General features: G+C 41.1%; 1 protein-coding gene across 6 annotated transcripts in view; it reads right to left on the reverse strand.

The window, feature by feature from the left end:
• FERMT2 (FERM domain containing kindlin 2) overlaps positions 1-4,362 on the reverse strand; it is a 71,201-nt gene extending 66,839 nt beyond the window's left edge. Inside the window, exons 1-2 of one of the 6 annotated variants that reach the window (XM_090270890.1) lie at positions 4,154-4,362; positions 3,489-3,654 (exon numbers count right to left, since the gene is read on the reverse strand). In XM_090270890.1, coding sequence (XP_090127016.1) covers positions 3,489-3,645 — 157 coding nt within the window. In that variant the 5' untranslated portion in view covers positions 3,646-3,654; positions 4,154-4,362. Of the gene's footprint in view, positions 1-3,488; positions 3,655-4,059 lie in introns of all 6 variants that reach the window. The other 5 variants (XM_090270888.1, XM_090270889.1, XM_090270891.1 and 2 more) reach the window with 5 other exon arrangements.
• Between the last annotated feature and the right edge of the window lie 12,918 nt (positions 4,363-17,280).

A 17,280-nucleotide genomic window follows, 5' to 3' on the forward strand; every position in this document is an offset into this window, starting at 1 on the left:
TAATATTTCTCAGTGATCTCCGGAGAAACATCAAGGAAGTCCATAAAATTGAGTCGCTTAACAAAATTTATATTTTAATACAATTGCTTTACAATTCCATTCTCTGATCTTATTTTATAATCTTTATCCCTGATGTTTCACATTTTAATCCTTTTCTTTGAAATAAAAATCACTATAGACGTTTGAAAATTGTTTTAAACAAAATGTGCAATATATTTTAAAAAATGTAGTTAAGGGTCTCAATCTGTACATCTAAAAAGATGTGGAAATAAGTTTTCATGTTTAGAATGAGGTATAAACATTAAGAAGATCAATATTAAGATCATTTATCTAGTGTCAGCCTAGACCAAGTCACAGGTGCAACCGTTTCTATCACAATATAATTCCCTAAAGCCCACTTCTTCATGGTGTGCACTCTTTGCTTTCTTTGAAAAGATTAGTGCAGAACGACAAATGTGTTTTATACTGTTTTATTTTTAACAGCTTTTATTTACTCATTTTTTAGAGGGAAGGGAGAGAGGGAAACATTAATGCATGAGAGAAACATTGACCTGCTGCCTCTTGCACACACCCCTACCGCGCCCCAACTGGGGACCGCCCGCATACCAGGCATATGCCTGGACTCGGAATCGCACCAGAGAGCTTTCACTCTGCGGGCCTTCAGCCAACCAACTGAGCCACACTGGTCAGGGCTTATACTAAGATCTAAAAGGGATCTTTCAGATCTTTGAAACAGAGTCATAATCTAAGAATCATGGTTTAAAATTCTACCTACAAAGATGACACATACTTAGGAAGCATTGTTTACTTTTTTAGCTTGCGTAATTCAACTGTCTAAGTCTGGGATGAACACTGTACCTTTGCAATAAGGCTGACCCTAAGGGGCCAATCCTAACAGTTGTGTCATAACCTTTTTTTGATCATAGGCCTCTTTAAAAATCTAATAGAAGCTAAAAAGCCTCTTCCCAAGAAATTCCACAATGTGCACACACATACACAATTTTAATACAATGTTACAGGGAGGAGTCATCATAAAATCTATTAATCCCAGAGAAGCAAACTGCTATCAGTGACTATATGAGAAGACAGCCTTAAAACATAATACTTTGGTATTTATACACACTCTAATGAGAACAAGGGTATCATACAGGCATTTGGAGTTTCGGGTTGTAGATGAATGGTGCAGTAGCTTCTAATCAGAGGTATGTTAACTGTTCCAAGGCTACAGTAGCTCATTGGTTCTGCTACTTGTCCATCCCTGCTCTGCAATCCAGAGACAGGAGACCCTCTGCCATCTCATCCCCACCATGACCTCCACCTCGTATCACCTAGGCTCCACCAAGCTGCTACTATTAACAAGTAGTTATTTACTCAGCCCTTTAACATGTTCAATGACACAACCTAGGGTTTCAGAAGGCAGGTCATTTCAGTTTTTTGGCAACTCTAAAGAATTATAAAATTATTTTCTAATTTTACTAGACTGATTTATAAATTCTAAATGCTGCTCTAGTGACTTTCTCCTCTATTTACTTGCCAATAGGTAACAAAATTGCTTACCATTCAAGGTTTCTAATCCTAAAGCCAGGAGCAAAAAATCTTTTAGCTTTATGTGTACCAAACAGGAAAGTGAGAATTATGTTGATAAGCACTTTCTATTTGGAAGTCAAAATATTAAGAAGATTGGTACTGGTTCAGTTCAAGAAAGATGCAAGGTTTCCATGCACACAACATTTCTTACAATGTTGGGCTTCTTTTCACTATATAAAAACTTTTTAATGCATGAACATTACAAGATTAAGATTATGTACAGTCACTTAAAATTAACATCAGTTCTCTCTGTAAATAGTTTATACTTCTGTGTCTGTGATTCTGTAACAAACAATCCTAATCAATGTAATATAAATATAGAAGTCATTATTTATTCATTAAAGACTGGCTTTCAAGAACTACAAATTGTCTCTGTCACCTTCAGCAGCTCCTTTTTCACAATAAGAAATATCTCTTGTTGAAACCAGTATTAATAAAATCTAAAAGCAATCTCTGACGTAAATGTTTGCTTTGAAAACAAAGGAAATGTAAACAATTATATTTGATATTCTCTTCTTTAAATAATCCCGCACTAGTGCTGGATGAAAGAGTTTACTAATATTTTGCAAACAGTAACTGATTTATTCAAACCAGATCAGAAAAATGTTAACCATCAGTTAACTGGATAAACAATACAGAAAAGTCTCATTTTCCAAGAGCTACCCCAAGGGGATCTCTTTCCTGGGCTGCCTCAGAGAGCCGAACAATGCAGTCCTGAGGTGACTACCTTGCAAAGAGCTTCTTTTTGGCCCTTCAGTAATTAAATTTCCTGTAGGACTACAAAGACAGTCCACCTAAATGAATTCTGCTTTAATTTGCAAATTGCATTGGGGCAATATACCAGTAAGTTTATATGGTAAGTATACAATAATCCCTTGGTAAGAAATATATTTCCTGATAAATACCATTTCTCTACTTTCCCAGAGTGGCTTGAAGAAGGAATGTTGTTAATAAATAAATAAATAAATAAATAAAGTCCAAAAGCCTAAAAAGACCACAATATCACCTTATCAGAACTGCATTATATATACAAAGCACTTTAAAGCTCAGAAGACAGTCCTCGCAGCATATCTCTTGTGATAAAATTATGTACTGAATCATTTCAGTAGATTCTTCCAACTGAAATTGGTTTCATCCATCAAACAAAATGTGTACTGCGAAATTTCCTTACACTTCAGATTGTTGTATACCCTATTATTTAAAATTGAGTCAGTTTTCAATCAACTTAATATATATTTGTGCCCAAGCAAATACTGTTCATCTCGAATTAGCTTAAGGTCCGTTTTCTTTTTAACACAAAATTCTTTCACTAGCTTGTTATATAAAGTTGAACGCTAGAAAGAGCTTACTTGAAGCATTATAGATAGTCAAATAATGCCCCACCCCTTGTAAAAGCGGATGACTGGAAATTTATTTTAATACCCTCCACGCAGTAGTACAGCTATAGAACCTTCATATTGCCGCCAGAAGTAGCACATTTTCTGGTACTGTTTATTCTTAAATAGATTTTGCATCATCCTCAATACCAAACGTCACCAACAATCAGGTAACCTTAAGATAAGTAACTGATAATCACAAGCTCTGTAATATCCCCTTCTCAACATCCAGTTGAGCAGTTTTCTCACTTCTTTCAAGGTGAACTCGCTAAATGTAAAAAGAATTAAGTTTTCCCGGGTAACTATGCAATTAAATTTATTAACTGGGAAGTTGGAGTCACATTATTAAAATTTCAAAGATTAACAATACAAAACAAGAGGCAAAAAGGAAGAGGTCTATTTGCTTACATATTGAAAGAGCTTACATAAAAAAAAAAGTATTTGTGGGACGCCGACTAAGATTTCTAAAATCCACCCCTCCCCCCGCCGAAAGTCCTCCCTCCCACCATCTGGGATGCTACTCACCGAGTTTTTCCACCAATTTGAGCATCACCCCTCCAATGTGCACCTCCCCGGTCACTCTTAGGGTGACATCGCGGTTCAAGTCCGTCACATGAACACTCAGTTCCCACGTCCCATCCGCATAGCAGCCATCTGGCATCCTTATCCCGTCCAGAGCCATGGCTCCTTCCTGCGAGCACGGAGGAAATGGCTCTCGTAAGCGTCACTCCTCCCAAGAAAGGCAAATCCCACCGAATTCGCTGAGTCGGCCGCGGGGTAGGAGAAGGTGAAGGACGCGAGCGTTTCCGCACGAACTCGGGACAGCGGCGGCAGGGGCCGGCCTGCGGGCATCACTCAGCGCCCACGCGCCCCTTCCCCGCGGCCGCCCCGCGCTCCCGCCCCGCGGCGGCCCGCACTGGCCACGACGCCACCCGCCCGCACGGCCCCAGCCTAGCGGACCGCGGTGGGCTTCACCTGCCGGTCTGTTGGCCGCACCCCGACCGAGCAGACGGCGCCCGCGGGCTCCACATTCCTCCTCCTCCTCCTCCCCACCCGCGCTTCCCCCGAGGTACCAGCCGAGGTCCCGGGCCCTCACCACGCGCCCCTCGCGCTCCCAACCTGCGGTTCGCGCGGCAACAAGCGCGCGGGCGGTGGCTAGCGGAGTAGCAGCGTACGGTCCCGCGCCTCACCGGCGAAGCACAGCCTCCCGGCTGGAGCAACTAATGGAGTCCCGTCGTCGCGGCCCCTCGCCTCTCTCCGCGACTCCACCCCTCTCTCCCCGCCCCCCACTAGGAGTCCGGCAGCGGCAGTGGCTGGGCTCGCCCGCTCCCTCCTCCTCCGACCGACCGAACCACCCGGAGCGGGCTGGGCGGCCGCGCCCCCTCCCCCACCGTCCCCGGCGGCCGCCTAGGGGCAGGGGGCCGCGCGGACCCCAGGCTGAGGCGGGGCGGCGCGGTGCGCAGGGGCTGAAGCGCAGCGAAGGGGGGCGAGGGGCGCCCGCGGCGGCAGCAATCTCTGGCCCAGCGGAGCCGCTGCCCTTTTATGGAAATGAAGGACCCAGCGTAGGGAGCGAATCCAACATCCGGGCTCTCGGCGGGACCTGAGGAGGGGGAGCGAGGGGAGCGAAGGGAGCGCGGGTGGGCAGCAGGGCGCTCCCTTCCCCGCTCGCCTCTCTGGTTTGCGGGACCCGTAGCAGAGGGTGTCTGCGCTTCCAACCGGTGGAGGGGGCTTGTCCGTGAGAAACGGCCACAGGAAATTCCCAGAGCAGGGTCATTTTCAGGGAACAAAGTTCTTCCCGCCCCCTCCCACGCCTGGAGCGAGACCAAAAGTCTCGGGGCGGTGAGACGTACCGCACTCCGGGAACTAGAGATGAGGTTTGGGACGTGAAAACTTTAAAAAGTAATTGCCCAAGCCAGCTCCATGAACATCCCACAAAAGAATGACAAAACCCAGAGGGCGGTGAGCCACAAAAATTGTTTTGCGAGTAATGTCCGGCACAACCAGCAACTCCTACTGGACTCCAAAGACTTTGAATGCGCTCTTAACCCATTCGGAAGCTCCAGCCAGCAGCGAGTCAAATACGTCCTACAATGCTCTTGTTTAGGGCAGGAGGGGAGGAAAAAATAATCAGTGCAGTGGCTTTACTTAGAAACGTTGTCTAGCTCCTTGAGGTCTTTACCTGCAACTAAAATCTAACAGTCTACTAAGGCTTTTAGATGGACATACCTCCTCTACCCCTTGAAGGAATTTCAATAGCTCTGCACCGGTGCCAGCAAGTACAGGGAGGAACTGGAGAACCTTACCTGTTGAGACGGACTAGCTAGGTAGAACGGTCCTCCTGTTTCCCATTTTACTTTTCACTTCCCCATTTACTGCACACTCTGGCGAGTGGGCTCTCTTCAGAAACAGCTCGTCAGGGGACTTGCCTCGCTGGCAAATGCACGGCTCAAAAATGTAGGTCAGGAAGACTCAGATAAGATATGCCGGGTCCCATAAAAGACCCTAGCTTTGAAAGTCTCAAAATCGTCTCGAGCTGTGTGAAACACTTGGAAGAGGAACGCAACAGGTAAATAAGCCTTTGTTCATCAACACCATTGGGAAACCAGGTTAGAGGCCTCAAGAAAGGGGTGGGACCCGTAAAGGAGTGAAAGGAAAGCAGCGAAATTTAGTCAGATGCCAGAGGTTTGGCACAAAAAAAAAAAAAAAGAAAGAAAAAGGGCAACCACTATAGTATTTTCAGCTAGTCGTCATGGAGAAATTGATGTCTCGAGTCTGTAGTTTCTCCACTCTCCAATTATTTCTATGCATGGAGATTTCAAGTAGTTCACTTGGAACCAGAGAGGAGGGAATGTTTATATAAATTATAGTGGTGAAAGTATATAGGAAAAATGTTTTTAATAAAATTAAAAATTGTTAGGGTACAAAACTGTACGTGCAGCTGTAAAATCACAGGCTTACCTATTCTTAAATATTCAGAGAAAAGTCTGGAAAGAAACACACCACAAAAATTAGGAAACTATCTGAGTGTTGAAATCATGGGAGGTTTTTTTTTTTTTCTTTTTATTCTTTATTTTCTAAAAACTCCAAAGCTTTACATTCTGAACCCTTCTGTCACCAGCTCAAATTGTATTCAGCATCTCAGTTTTTCTGTGCAAGGTCATTACATTCACAATGATAGACAAGCTACCAGACTCCTGAGCAGTTTTCAAGGGTTTCCTTGTGTGTTTTTTAATATCCACAAATAAAACATGAGTTCTTTTAGAGAAGGAACTTTAAATTATTTGCATTGCCCACAAATTTACAAATAGCTTGGCACAAAGGAAATGTAAAACATGCTGCTGATACCAAATCAACACAAATGTCAGGTTAACAGTGGATCTTTCCCATGGAGAAATCTTATTATTGGGAAAACCCTGGCTTTTAAATTTTATGTGTTTATTCCACACCTTATCCCAAAAAGATTTATGCCACTGTATAAGGATGCTTAAACTATGAGATAGCATACATAACTGATGACACAAAACAAGGGAAGAAAGGTCAGAGGTAGAGGGATAGATATTTACAATGAAAGCTGGAATGAGGCTAAGAATTGTACCTACTGACCTTCACAAGTGCTCCAATAAACTGAATAACTCTGGCTTCGCAAACGACTTTACAGAACTAAAGAAATCCATGTCCTTTCTGAATATACATACCCTTCTTTTAGACAAATTTGTCAAAGCCAACTGTCATGTCTCAGAAACCTTTTTAATACTCAGCTTGCACATTCTAGTTATTTTCTTATTCTCCTGTAAGTTACTTTCTGAACTTTCCACCACAGTGCCCACTTGTATGAATGTTCCCTGCATTTAGTGACAAGGAGAGTGGGTTTTAATATTATGAATAACAGCCCATTTCTTAACATTTGAAATAGCTTAATTATCACTTTATAAGAGACTTTAGCCCTGGCCCATTGTGGCCCATTTGGGTGGGATGTCTTACCATAAACCTGAACCGAGAGGTTGTGAATTCAATTCTCAGTCAGGGCACATGCCTAGGTTGCAGGTTTGTCCCACTTCTGGGCACATATTAAAGGCAAGCGATTGTTTCTCACATCTGTGTTGCTCTCCTTCTCTCTCCCTCCCTCCCCCTTGCTCTAAAATCAATAAAAGTAAGTTAAAAAATTTTTTAAAGTCTGGACTCCTTAGAATTAAAAAAAAAAAAAAAAAAGGGAGGGCTCTTTACTAGCTTTAGAAAAGCAGTAGTTTATGTTTCAGCAGTATAAAGCACAGGAAGGCAGTGACCTGCTAAATACCACTGGACAATAATTGGATTAGGATGGGTGCATCTGGTCCCTTGGGGCCTTCTTTTTGAGTATTTCAAGTTGTTGGTTGCTTTGAAGATTAAAGAGGAGTCAGACCTGAATCATTTTTTTTTCTAGTTTATCAAGTGAGAATTTCAAGTACATTTCTTAAATGTTTACTTCCATCTAAAGTTTTTCAGTGTATTCAGATGTGAAATCTTATCTGAAATCTCCCACTAGAAACTTAAGACAGTGCAACACTTGTGGAACTTACATCATACTGAAAAGTAGCCGAGAACTCCAGTGTTTGGAAAAACAGCTCAAGCATTGAAAGCAGCAATATCCAAATAAGGTACCAAGCACTGGACTTAGATTTAGACTAAATGATAACTCCCAGATCTGCCGTCAAATGCAGCCTTCTGGTTTGGTAATCTGCAGGTTGACTTCAGCTTTTTCTGTGAGCCTAATCTGTACTTTATATTTCTAAAAGCTTAATATAAGATATAACCACAGGGTTTGTAAAAAAAGAGAGATCAGGGGATATAAGAAAAGAGATCTGTGTGAGTGTGAATGTGTAAGGAAGGTTAAAAATGCTCTCTAAAATGCCATATGAGGCCAGCAAGATGAAATGTAATGAATTATTCCTTTCAAATTCCAGGTGAGCAGAATTCTCTCTTTGTCTTGGAGATTGCCTAAAGTGGAACAAACTGGCAAAGCTACTAAGGAGGTAGAATCAAGGGACATGCAGTGTGAACTCAGAATGTAAGGGAAGGTTGTAGTGGCCCTTTTTTTGATAGAAGTATGCAGTCACTTTAAATAGCAAGGAAAGGGCTGGCAAACTGAGAAACAAGGAGGATTTGTTAGGAGTGGAGCTGTTTCTGTACAGACCTAAAGAAGAGCACCAAGATACAATGAAATCTATACTTCAAGGGGAAAGAAGTGCACTGCTTACATTTAATGCTCTAGATTATATTGGGTTGGCCAAAAAGTCTGTTACAGTTTCTCCATACGATGGCTCTAGTACTGCTTAGTTGCCTTCAACTTCATTCTAAACAACTTTGTTAGATTCTGTTGTGACTGCTGTTATATCAGCATGCATTAAAAAAATTTATCAACATTGGTGAAGTTTTATGCAGCCATTTTAATATTGAAGATGGAAGAAAATACACATTTTTGTCATGTTATCCTTTATTAAGAAAAATAAAAATGCAACTGAAATGAAAAAAAAAGATTCGTGCAGTGTATGGAGAGGATGCTGTGACTGATCGAGTGTGTCAAAAGTGGTTTGTGGAGTTTCTTGGTACTATTGACATTTTGGGCAAACAATTCTTTGCCGTGGGGCTGACTTATGCATTGGAAGATGTTTAGCAGCACCCCCTGGCCTCTACCCACTAGAAGCCAATAGCAGGAGATAGCCGACATACTCAAAGTATCCAAATCAGTCATGTTATTGACAAAAATGAAAAATGTGTTTTATTTTATGGAAAAAAAATTACAGGTTTTTTTGCCAACTCAATAGAAAGTGTTTTGTAGAAAATGATACTGAGTGATAATTAAATTTTTTTCCCTATAAGTTTGAACATTATGTCATCTTGTGAAAACCTTTTTACATTTTTGTCTGTCCCTGACAGAAATATGAAATGCTCACACATATGCTCATGCAAATAAGGTAGCTAATTGTGTGCTTAGCACAGCAGGAGCAAGGCACCGAGACAGACGTGTAGACATAATGACACAAACTTTTCAGGAACATCTATGTAATGCAGGAACCTTATATTGAAAACACCAGAAAGGATATCCACACACAGAAAGTATGAAATTAGACCCATACCTTACACCATAAACACAAATTAACTCAAAATAAATAATAGGACTAAATGTGTGATCTAAACTATACACTTCTTAGAGGCAAGAAAAGGAGTAAACCTCTGTGACTTTGTAAGATTAGGCAGTAGCTTCTTAGATATGACATAAGAGCAAAAACAACAAAAGAAAAAATGGGATTTTATCAAAATTTAAAATGCCTATATTTCAAAGGACAATATAAAAAACGTGGAAAAAATAACCCACAGATTGGAAAAAATCTTTTTTGAAAATCATTTATCTTTTAAGGGACTTATATCTGGACTATATAAAGAACTGTTACAAATACTCAGTAAAAAAATTAGTAACCTAATTAAAAATGGTCAAATAAGCTCTGGCTGGTGTGGCTCAGTGGATTGGATGCCGACCTACCCTGGTTCGATTCCCAGTCAGGGCACATGACTGGGTTGCGGGGCCAGGTCCCCAACTGGGGGCATGCAAGAGCCAACTGATCGATGTTCTCTCTCTCCCTTCCCCTCTCTCTAAAAATGAATATATAAAATATTTTTTTAAAAAGAGGGGGCAAATGATCTGGATAGACAGTTCCCCAAAGAAGATATATAAATGCCCAATAAGCATATAATATTGTAAAATGCTCAACATCATATCGCATCAGGAAAATGCAAATCAAAACCATAATAAGAAAACACTTCACACCTCACTAAAATGCTATGATAAAAAAAGATGACGAAGCTACTTCTGGCTAGGATGTAGAGAAATTGCAATCTCATGCATTGCTAGTGGGAATGCAAAATGGTCTGATGTTTTGAAAAGCAATTTAGCAGTAACTCAGAACATTAAACATAGAATTACCATACAGCCCAGCAATCTACTCCTAGGTATATACCCAAGAGAATTGAAAATATATGTTCACATAAATTCTTATATTTAAATATGAATAATAGCTAAAAGATGGAAACAACCCAAATGTCTTTCAAGCAATGAATGGAAGATATGCAAGTTGTTTCTATCTTGTCTTTTTAACATTTGTATACAAATGTTTTTAAAAGTGATTCATTAAAAAAATCAGAAAGGAGTAAAACTATTACTCTAAGACTAAATTGTGATAGCCTAGTCTCTGAAGGAGGTCACCAATGAATCATGGAGCATTTTATGAAGAAGATAAATTGAAATGTATTGGAAGGAGTGGACAGAGTTAGATCTATAAAGAATAGTATGAAAAATCACAAGGCTGAAGTGAGCATGGCCAGCTCACCAGTCAGGGAGAAGAAAGAAGAGCTAAAGAGAAGTTTTGGGGAAGAGTGAGCATAGTGTGAGGCCAGGCTAGGGAGGACAGAAGTTTAGACTCTGAGATAGAAAAAGGGAGCCATTAAAAAGTTGGTTGGTGCACAATAGTAACATCATGAAAGCAATGTTAAATAAGACTAATGCAGTAAAAATATGCATACTGGTTTGGAAGAGCTATGGACTCAAATCCAGAAAGTTGGTTTGGAATCTGTTCATAACGTAGATATATCTAAGAAAAAGCTCTTGGTTGGTGAGGTAAGTAATATGGGTTTGGGGACAGTGGGAATTTCAAAAGAATTATTATCAGAAGCTTTTGAACATTTTTGATGTTGTAAGTGCTATGCAGTGTACTTGAAATGTTCCTCACGACAACTCTGAGTTTTTATTATCCTTATTAGATATGAGTTAACTGATGGTCAGATTGGTCATCTGGTTATATAACTTGTCTTTTTTTTTTTTAAATAATTTATTAGTTTGTTTGCTTATTTTATTTTTAGAGAGAGAGGAAAGGGGAAAGAGAGGGAGAGAAACATCTCTGTGTGGTTGCCTCTAACTCGCGCCCCCAACTGGGGACCTGACATGCAACCTAGTAATGTGCCCTAGCTGGGAATCGAACCAGCGACACTTGGCTCGCAGGTTAACTTGTCTTAAATGACACAGATGGTATATGGAAGATCTAAGGTTAAAACCTAGGTCTGAAAAAAGATCATAAATGCTCCAAAGTTTTTATGTTTGGACAGCCAAGAACAGCGGAGTTACTGAACTAAGAAATGGAAGTTGGGAGGAGCTGATTTCAGGGAGCAAGGGAAAGATGAGGCATTTTAACAAAGAAATACTGAACTTGGGGTGAAAGCTATATATTTCAATGGAAACAGTTACAGAGCAATTAGGTAATCTTGTGAGAGGGTCAGATCACACAGAGAAATCATTAACATAGAAGCCAGCCATAATGGATGGCTCAACCCCCCAAACGAGACTGACCCTTGGGTAACTGCTCCCCAAAGGCAGAAACAAGAAGAGTTATCTAAGGCAACAGAGCAGAAAGGGTGAGAGGTGGGAAAAGAATCGGGTTAGTCCAATGTCAGGAAAGCCAAAAAAAAAAAAAAAAAAAGGAAAGAAAAGGGAACCATTTTCAAGAAAGAAATGGTGGTCAGCAGTATCAAATGACGCAGAGAAGTCCAAGAAAATAAAGAATGATTGAAGAATGTGAGGACTAGTGAAAATCATTGTTCACCTTGCAGAAAACAATTTCACAGTCAACTAAAAACAGGTTTCAAAGAGTTAAAAAAAAGGGGGGAAGTTTATCAGGAAAAGGAGAGCAAGAAATAGGATGGTAATTTGGAAGTGCTTCAGGAGCAAAGTTGCTTTTGCAAAACAAAGGAGACTGGAGCATGCATAAAGACTATGAGAGATATAAGGGGAATTGTTGCTTAAAACTAAAACCAAGATCCCTCCTGGGATTATCCAGGCTAATACCAAAGATTCAGGAGGAAATAGGAACAGCCCTTGCTTGCCAAAGAAGAAGAAATACACACCAGTTTGTAAAGATAAGACTGGGTTATTGGAAGGCTCTAATTTTATAAAAGTGCAAAAGCACAGCAGGATACAGCTAACGGGTACATAAACATATTTAAGTAAATATTGTTAATGTTTGCAGCGTTATTTACAATAGCCAAGATATGGAAGCAGCCCAAATGTCCATCAACAGACAAGTGGCTAAAACAACTATGGGACATTTACACAATGGAATTCTACTTGGTCGTAAAAAAGAAAATTTTACCCTTTGTGACAGTGTGGATGGACCTGGAGAACATTATGCTAAGTGAAATAAGCCAGTCAGAGAAAAACAAATACCATATGATTTCACTCATGTGGAATCTAATGAACAAACTGAGCTAACAAGCAAAACAGAGACAGACTCATAGATGGAGAACGGATGACAGCTAGTGGGGGCGCGTAAGGTTAGGGGGTAGATTGGGCAAAAAAAGAAAAAACATGTTGTTCATGTTCATGGACATGAACAACAGTGAGGTGATTGCTGGGGGCAGGGAGATATAAGGGGACTAAATGGTAATGGAAAAAGTATAATAAAGATTAAGTTATAAAAAAAGCAAAAAATACTGTTAATGTTAGTCAAGAAGAGGGTGGGACTGACTGGGTTATTGTGCTGCTCAAGTGGATGTCCTCCTAGTAGGTCAGATTGGGGCCAGGATGTAAAAAAGGAAGGATGTGATTAAGAGATTATTTCAGTACATCTAGGACAGGGATTCAAAGGCCCACAAAGGAAAACCAGTAGTGACAGCACAGATGCCAACTTGCTTGGCCCAGAGGTGCTGCTGGGGATCAGCTCGCCTGGGGACTGTACGGCCATCACTTATAAATCACTGAAGGACTGAGGACAAGAGGCCCGTCCTCACAGCCTTTATGTGTTCAATTCCTACAACACAGCAGAAAAGTCTGACTTGATACGTGTTTCCTTGTCAATGAACCACTAGGCTCCTCCCTGGTTTTCATTGTTATTTGTGGTCTAGCTGGTTCCTCCCAGTTTTGGGTAGCAGGTACTTTGCTGACTCCCAACCCCCATTCTGAGAAATGATCCTTACCCATCCTTTGTGCTTTGTATCACAATGTCCCCTTCAAATGCATAAACCCTCTATTCTTCTCAAATCAGGAGTTGCAGTTCCAGTAAAAGAGCCAAACCAGAAAGTCACCTACAATTCCAATTGCCTTAGGGCCAACTCAGTCCAATTTGGAAGGAAGGACAAAAGTGCTTTTTATCAACTTGCTCCTAAGAAGGTGCTCAGGTGACAAAGAATTGACCACAGCTGAACATCACCATCTGGTGCCTGGGAGGTGTCACTGCAAATCTTTTCTCTCTCTTAAACTAAATTCAGTAAATAATTCATTAAGAACTTAGTAAGCACATGGGAAAAGTGTCCTTGCACCAAATTAAAGATAAACTCCTCATTTTTGCATCTCGCCTCCCTTTAGGACTGAGCCCTTGAAGGTATCCACCCTCTTCCCTTATCAGTATTTTTCTCTACTTCTTCTAATTCTCTCCTAACTTGCTCGGGATCACTGTCATCACCATAGGAACAGACTGTACTGTCTTCCATTTAAAGAAAGAAAGGAAGGGGAGGGGAGGAGAAGAGAGGAAAAAAGAAAAAGGTCACTCTTGATCACATATATTCCTCCACTACCCATTTATTGCTATGGTTCCCTTGAACACAAAACCATCCAAATGAAATACATGTTTGCATTATCTCTACTGCTTCAACTCTAAATTACATTTTAACTGACCCTAAAATTTTCTGTTTCCACCACTCTACCAAAGCTGTTCTTACATCACTAAAGACCTCTATGTTGCAAAATCTGCAACCGCAACCGCTCAGCTGCATTACACTCTTGTCTGCCCTCTTCTTTTTTTATAAAGTATATTTTATTGATTATGCTGTTACAGTTGTCCCAATTTTTTCCCTTTGCCTCCTTCCACCTGGTACCCATTTCCCCCAGCAATCCCCTTCCCCTTAGTTCATGTCCATGGGTTATGCATGGAAGTTCTTTGGCTTCTCCCTTTCCTATACTATTCTTAACACCCCCTGTCTGTTTTGTTCCTATCAATTATGCTTCTTGATCCCTGCACCATTTCGCCCTTTCTCCGCCTTTCCCCTCCCAGCTGATAACCCTCCAAAGGACCCCCATACTTATGATTCCGTTCCTGTATTGGTTGTTTGCTTAGTTTATGTTTTTGGTTTTTAGATTCAGTTGTTGATAGTTGTGAGTTTGTTGCCGTTTTAATGTTCATAGTTTTGATCATCTTCTTTTCCTTAAATAAGTCCCTTTAACATTTCATAAATTAAGGGCTTAGTGATGATGAATTGCATTAGCTTTACCTTGTCTGGGAAGCATTTTATCTGCCCTTCCATTCTAAATGATAGCTTTGCTGCATAGAGTAATCTTAGTTTTAGGTCCTTGCTTTTCATCACTTTGAATACTTCTTGCCAGTCCCTTCTGGCATGCAAAGTTTCTTTTGAGAAATCAGCTGACAGTCTTATGGGAACTCCTTTGTAGATAACTCTCTGCTTTCTCTTGCTGCTTTTAAGATTTTCTCTTTATCTTTAGCTTTTCGCATTCTAATTATGATGTGTCTCGGTGTGGTCCTCTTTGGTCCAATTTGTTTGGGACTCTGTGCTTCCTGGACTTGTATGCCCATTTTATTTGCCAAATTAGGGAAGTTGTCTTTCATTATTTTTTCACGTAAGTTTTTAATTTCTTGCTCTTCCTTTTCTCCTTCTAGCACCCCTATGATTTGGATGTTGCTACATTTAAAGTTGTTCCAGAAGTTCCTAATCCTTTCCTCATTTTTTGGCGTTCTTATTTCTTCTTTCTGTTCTGGTTGATTATTTCTTCCTTTTGTTTCAAATTGTTGATTTGAATCCTGGCTTCCTTTCCTTCACTGTTGGTCCCCTGTATATTTTTTCTTTATTTCACTTAGTACATCCTTCATTTCTTCCTTCATTTTGTGGTTGTACTCAGTGAGTTCTCTGAGCATCCTGATTACCAGCGTTTTGAACTCTGCATTAGTTTGATTATCTCCATTTCCTTTAGTTCTTTTTTGTTTTCTGTTTTTTCATTTGGGCCATATTTCTTTGCCTCCTCAACTTGGCAGCCTCCCTGTGTTTGTTTCTGTGTATTAGGTAGAGCTATTTTGACTCCATGTCTTGGTAGTATGGCCTATGTAGAAAAGGTAGCTGTAAATTGTGTGGGGTGGAGTCTTAGGTAGTTGCCAGGGTGGGGCAACCCACTTCACTACTTTGTGGCTCTGTGTGTGTGTGGGGGGGGGTGGCTTAGAGAGGGGACAATACCGCTGCCTGGCTTCTGGAGGCCTACTTAGCACTCACCCCATTTCCAGTCACCTCACGCATCTCCTGTATGTGATTGGCACCCTTCCAGCTGCTGCCTTGGGGTTTGTGTTAAGTTCTAAGCCAGTGCAGGCAGTTTCTTTCACCACACAACCCCCACTGGTTCTTACAGCCAGAGGTAATGGGGGTTTATCTTCCCCGTGCTGGAACCCTGGGCTGTGCGGTCTGGCCTGGGGCTGGAATCACTCGCTCCCAGGGTGTCCCTCCTGATTTTTATCCACAATGTGTGAATGTGGGACTGTCTGTTCTGCCGCCACCACCTCCTCTCTGCAGTACACCACCTCTCCGCTCATCGCCATGACTCTGCCCCTCTTACCTGTCTGGGTGAATGTGGCTTTTAAATCCTTGGTTGTCAAACTTCCATACAGCTCATTTTCTGAGGGCTCTGGGTATTTGTTTTTGAGATCTGGTTGTAATTCCTTCTAAGGTTGGGTGAGAGGGTAAAGTGTGTCTACCTACACTTCTATCTTGACCGGAAGTCCTCTAGCCGATCTTTAAACTCAGCATGGTAGATATGGGCCCATGTCTGGGACTTTTTTCTTTTCTATTCATATTCTCTGTCTAGCTGATTTCCTCTTACTCAAAATACTGTCTCTATGCTGATGTTCCCAATGTCAGACCTGTCCTTAGGGCTCCAGACTTAGAGATCCTTGTGTAATAGGCATTTCAAACTAACATGTTTTCCATCTCAGTAAATGGCACCACCATTCTTCCATTTGCTCAGACTAAAATCTAGGACACAGCCTTGATTTCCCAACATTCATTTGCCACTTCTCTCCAATGACTAATTTAATGGTCAGTCTGTCTCCAAAATAGATCCCAAATTGATCCACCTCTCTGCATCTCCACTGTCACCACCCTGGTCCTAGCAGCTGTCTTCTCACTTGGATTATTTATTCAATAGCCTCCTAAGTGGCTCTGCTCTTTCCAGCCCATTTCTGACACAGTAGCTAGAGTGATCCTTTAAATGTGCCAATCACAACATTTACTCTTCTCTTAGAATCAGCAATAGCTTTCCATCATAGAATAAAGTCCACACTCCTTACAAAGGCCTAAAAGCCTTTGCAGGATCCAGGCCAACCTACCTTGCTGCCCTCCCGCTCACATTCTCCAGTCATACAGGACTCCTCTTTCTTTTTTCTCAGCACCTGCCATTCCCCTGCTGCCCTAACTCTGTCTCTCTCAGCCCCAATGTCATCTCCTCAGAAAAGCTTTCCCTGGCCACACGGTTTATAGTAGTTTTTGCCCCTATTTCCTCATCTGCTTTTTTCTGAAAATTTGAAATTATTTGTCTTCTTATTTGTCTCTATCACACCCAAGCTTCCCTCTGCCATTAATGTCAACTTCTTTTGTAGTTTTTAATCCCTTCACCTTTTTCACCCAGGCTCCCAACCCCACTCCCCTCTGGCAACCGTTGGTTTGTTCTCTGCATCTATGAGTCTGTTTCTGTTTTGTTTGTTTATTTTGTTCTTTAGATTGGGGTAGTTATAAGATAGTCATGGTGAAGTAAAGTTCAGCATATGAATGTATGGTGCCAACTGGGTGCTTGAATTATCAGGAGGAACACTATGTAAAGTATATGATTGTCTAACCACTAAGCTGTACACCTGAAATTAACATAAAATAATATTAAATGCTAACTGTAATTGAAAAATAAAATAATAATAATAAAAAAGAATGTAAGCTCCTTGAAGGCAGGGGACTTCTAATTGCATTGTGATGCACAGCTCCATGGGCACCTTTATGTTGTAGTTCATGGGAATGAAGGTCCCTGTGGCAGCTTGCCCTCATCTGCCTGTTCCTAACAATAATCCCCAGCGCCTAGCGGACTACCTGGCACACAGCAAGTGCTTGATAAAGAGTTGTGAAAGGAATGGAAGAATGAAATGTAGTGTGCCCATGATCCAGACTATGCCCCCCAAGGCCATGACTGATCTGATCACGCACGTTTTGCCAGTCTCATCTTGTTGTATTCTCTCCCTCCCTTTTGGCTCTACCTTTC

This window comes from Furipterus horrens, unplaced genomic scaffold (genome assembly GCF_987537825.1).
Source record: "Furipterus horrens unplaced genomic scaffold, mFurHor1.1.pri manual_scaffold_3, whole genome shotgun sequence".
In the NCBI taxonomy this organism is placed as follows: Eukaryota; Metazoa; Chordata; class Mammalia; order Chiroptera; family Furipteridae; genus Furipterus; species Furipterus horrens.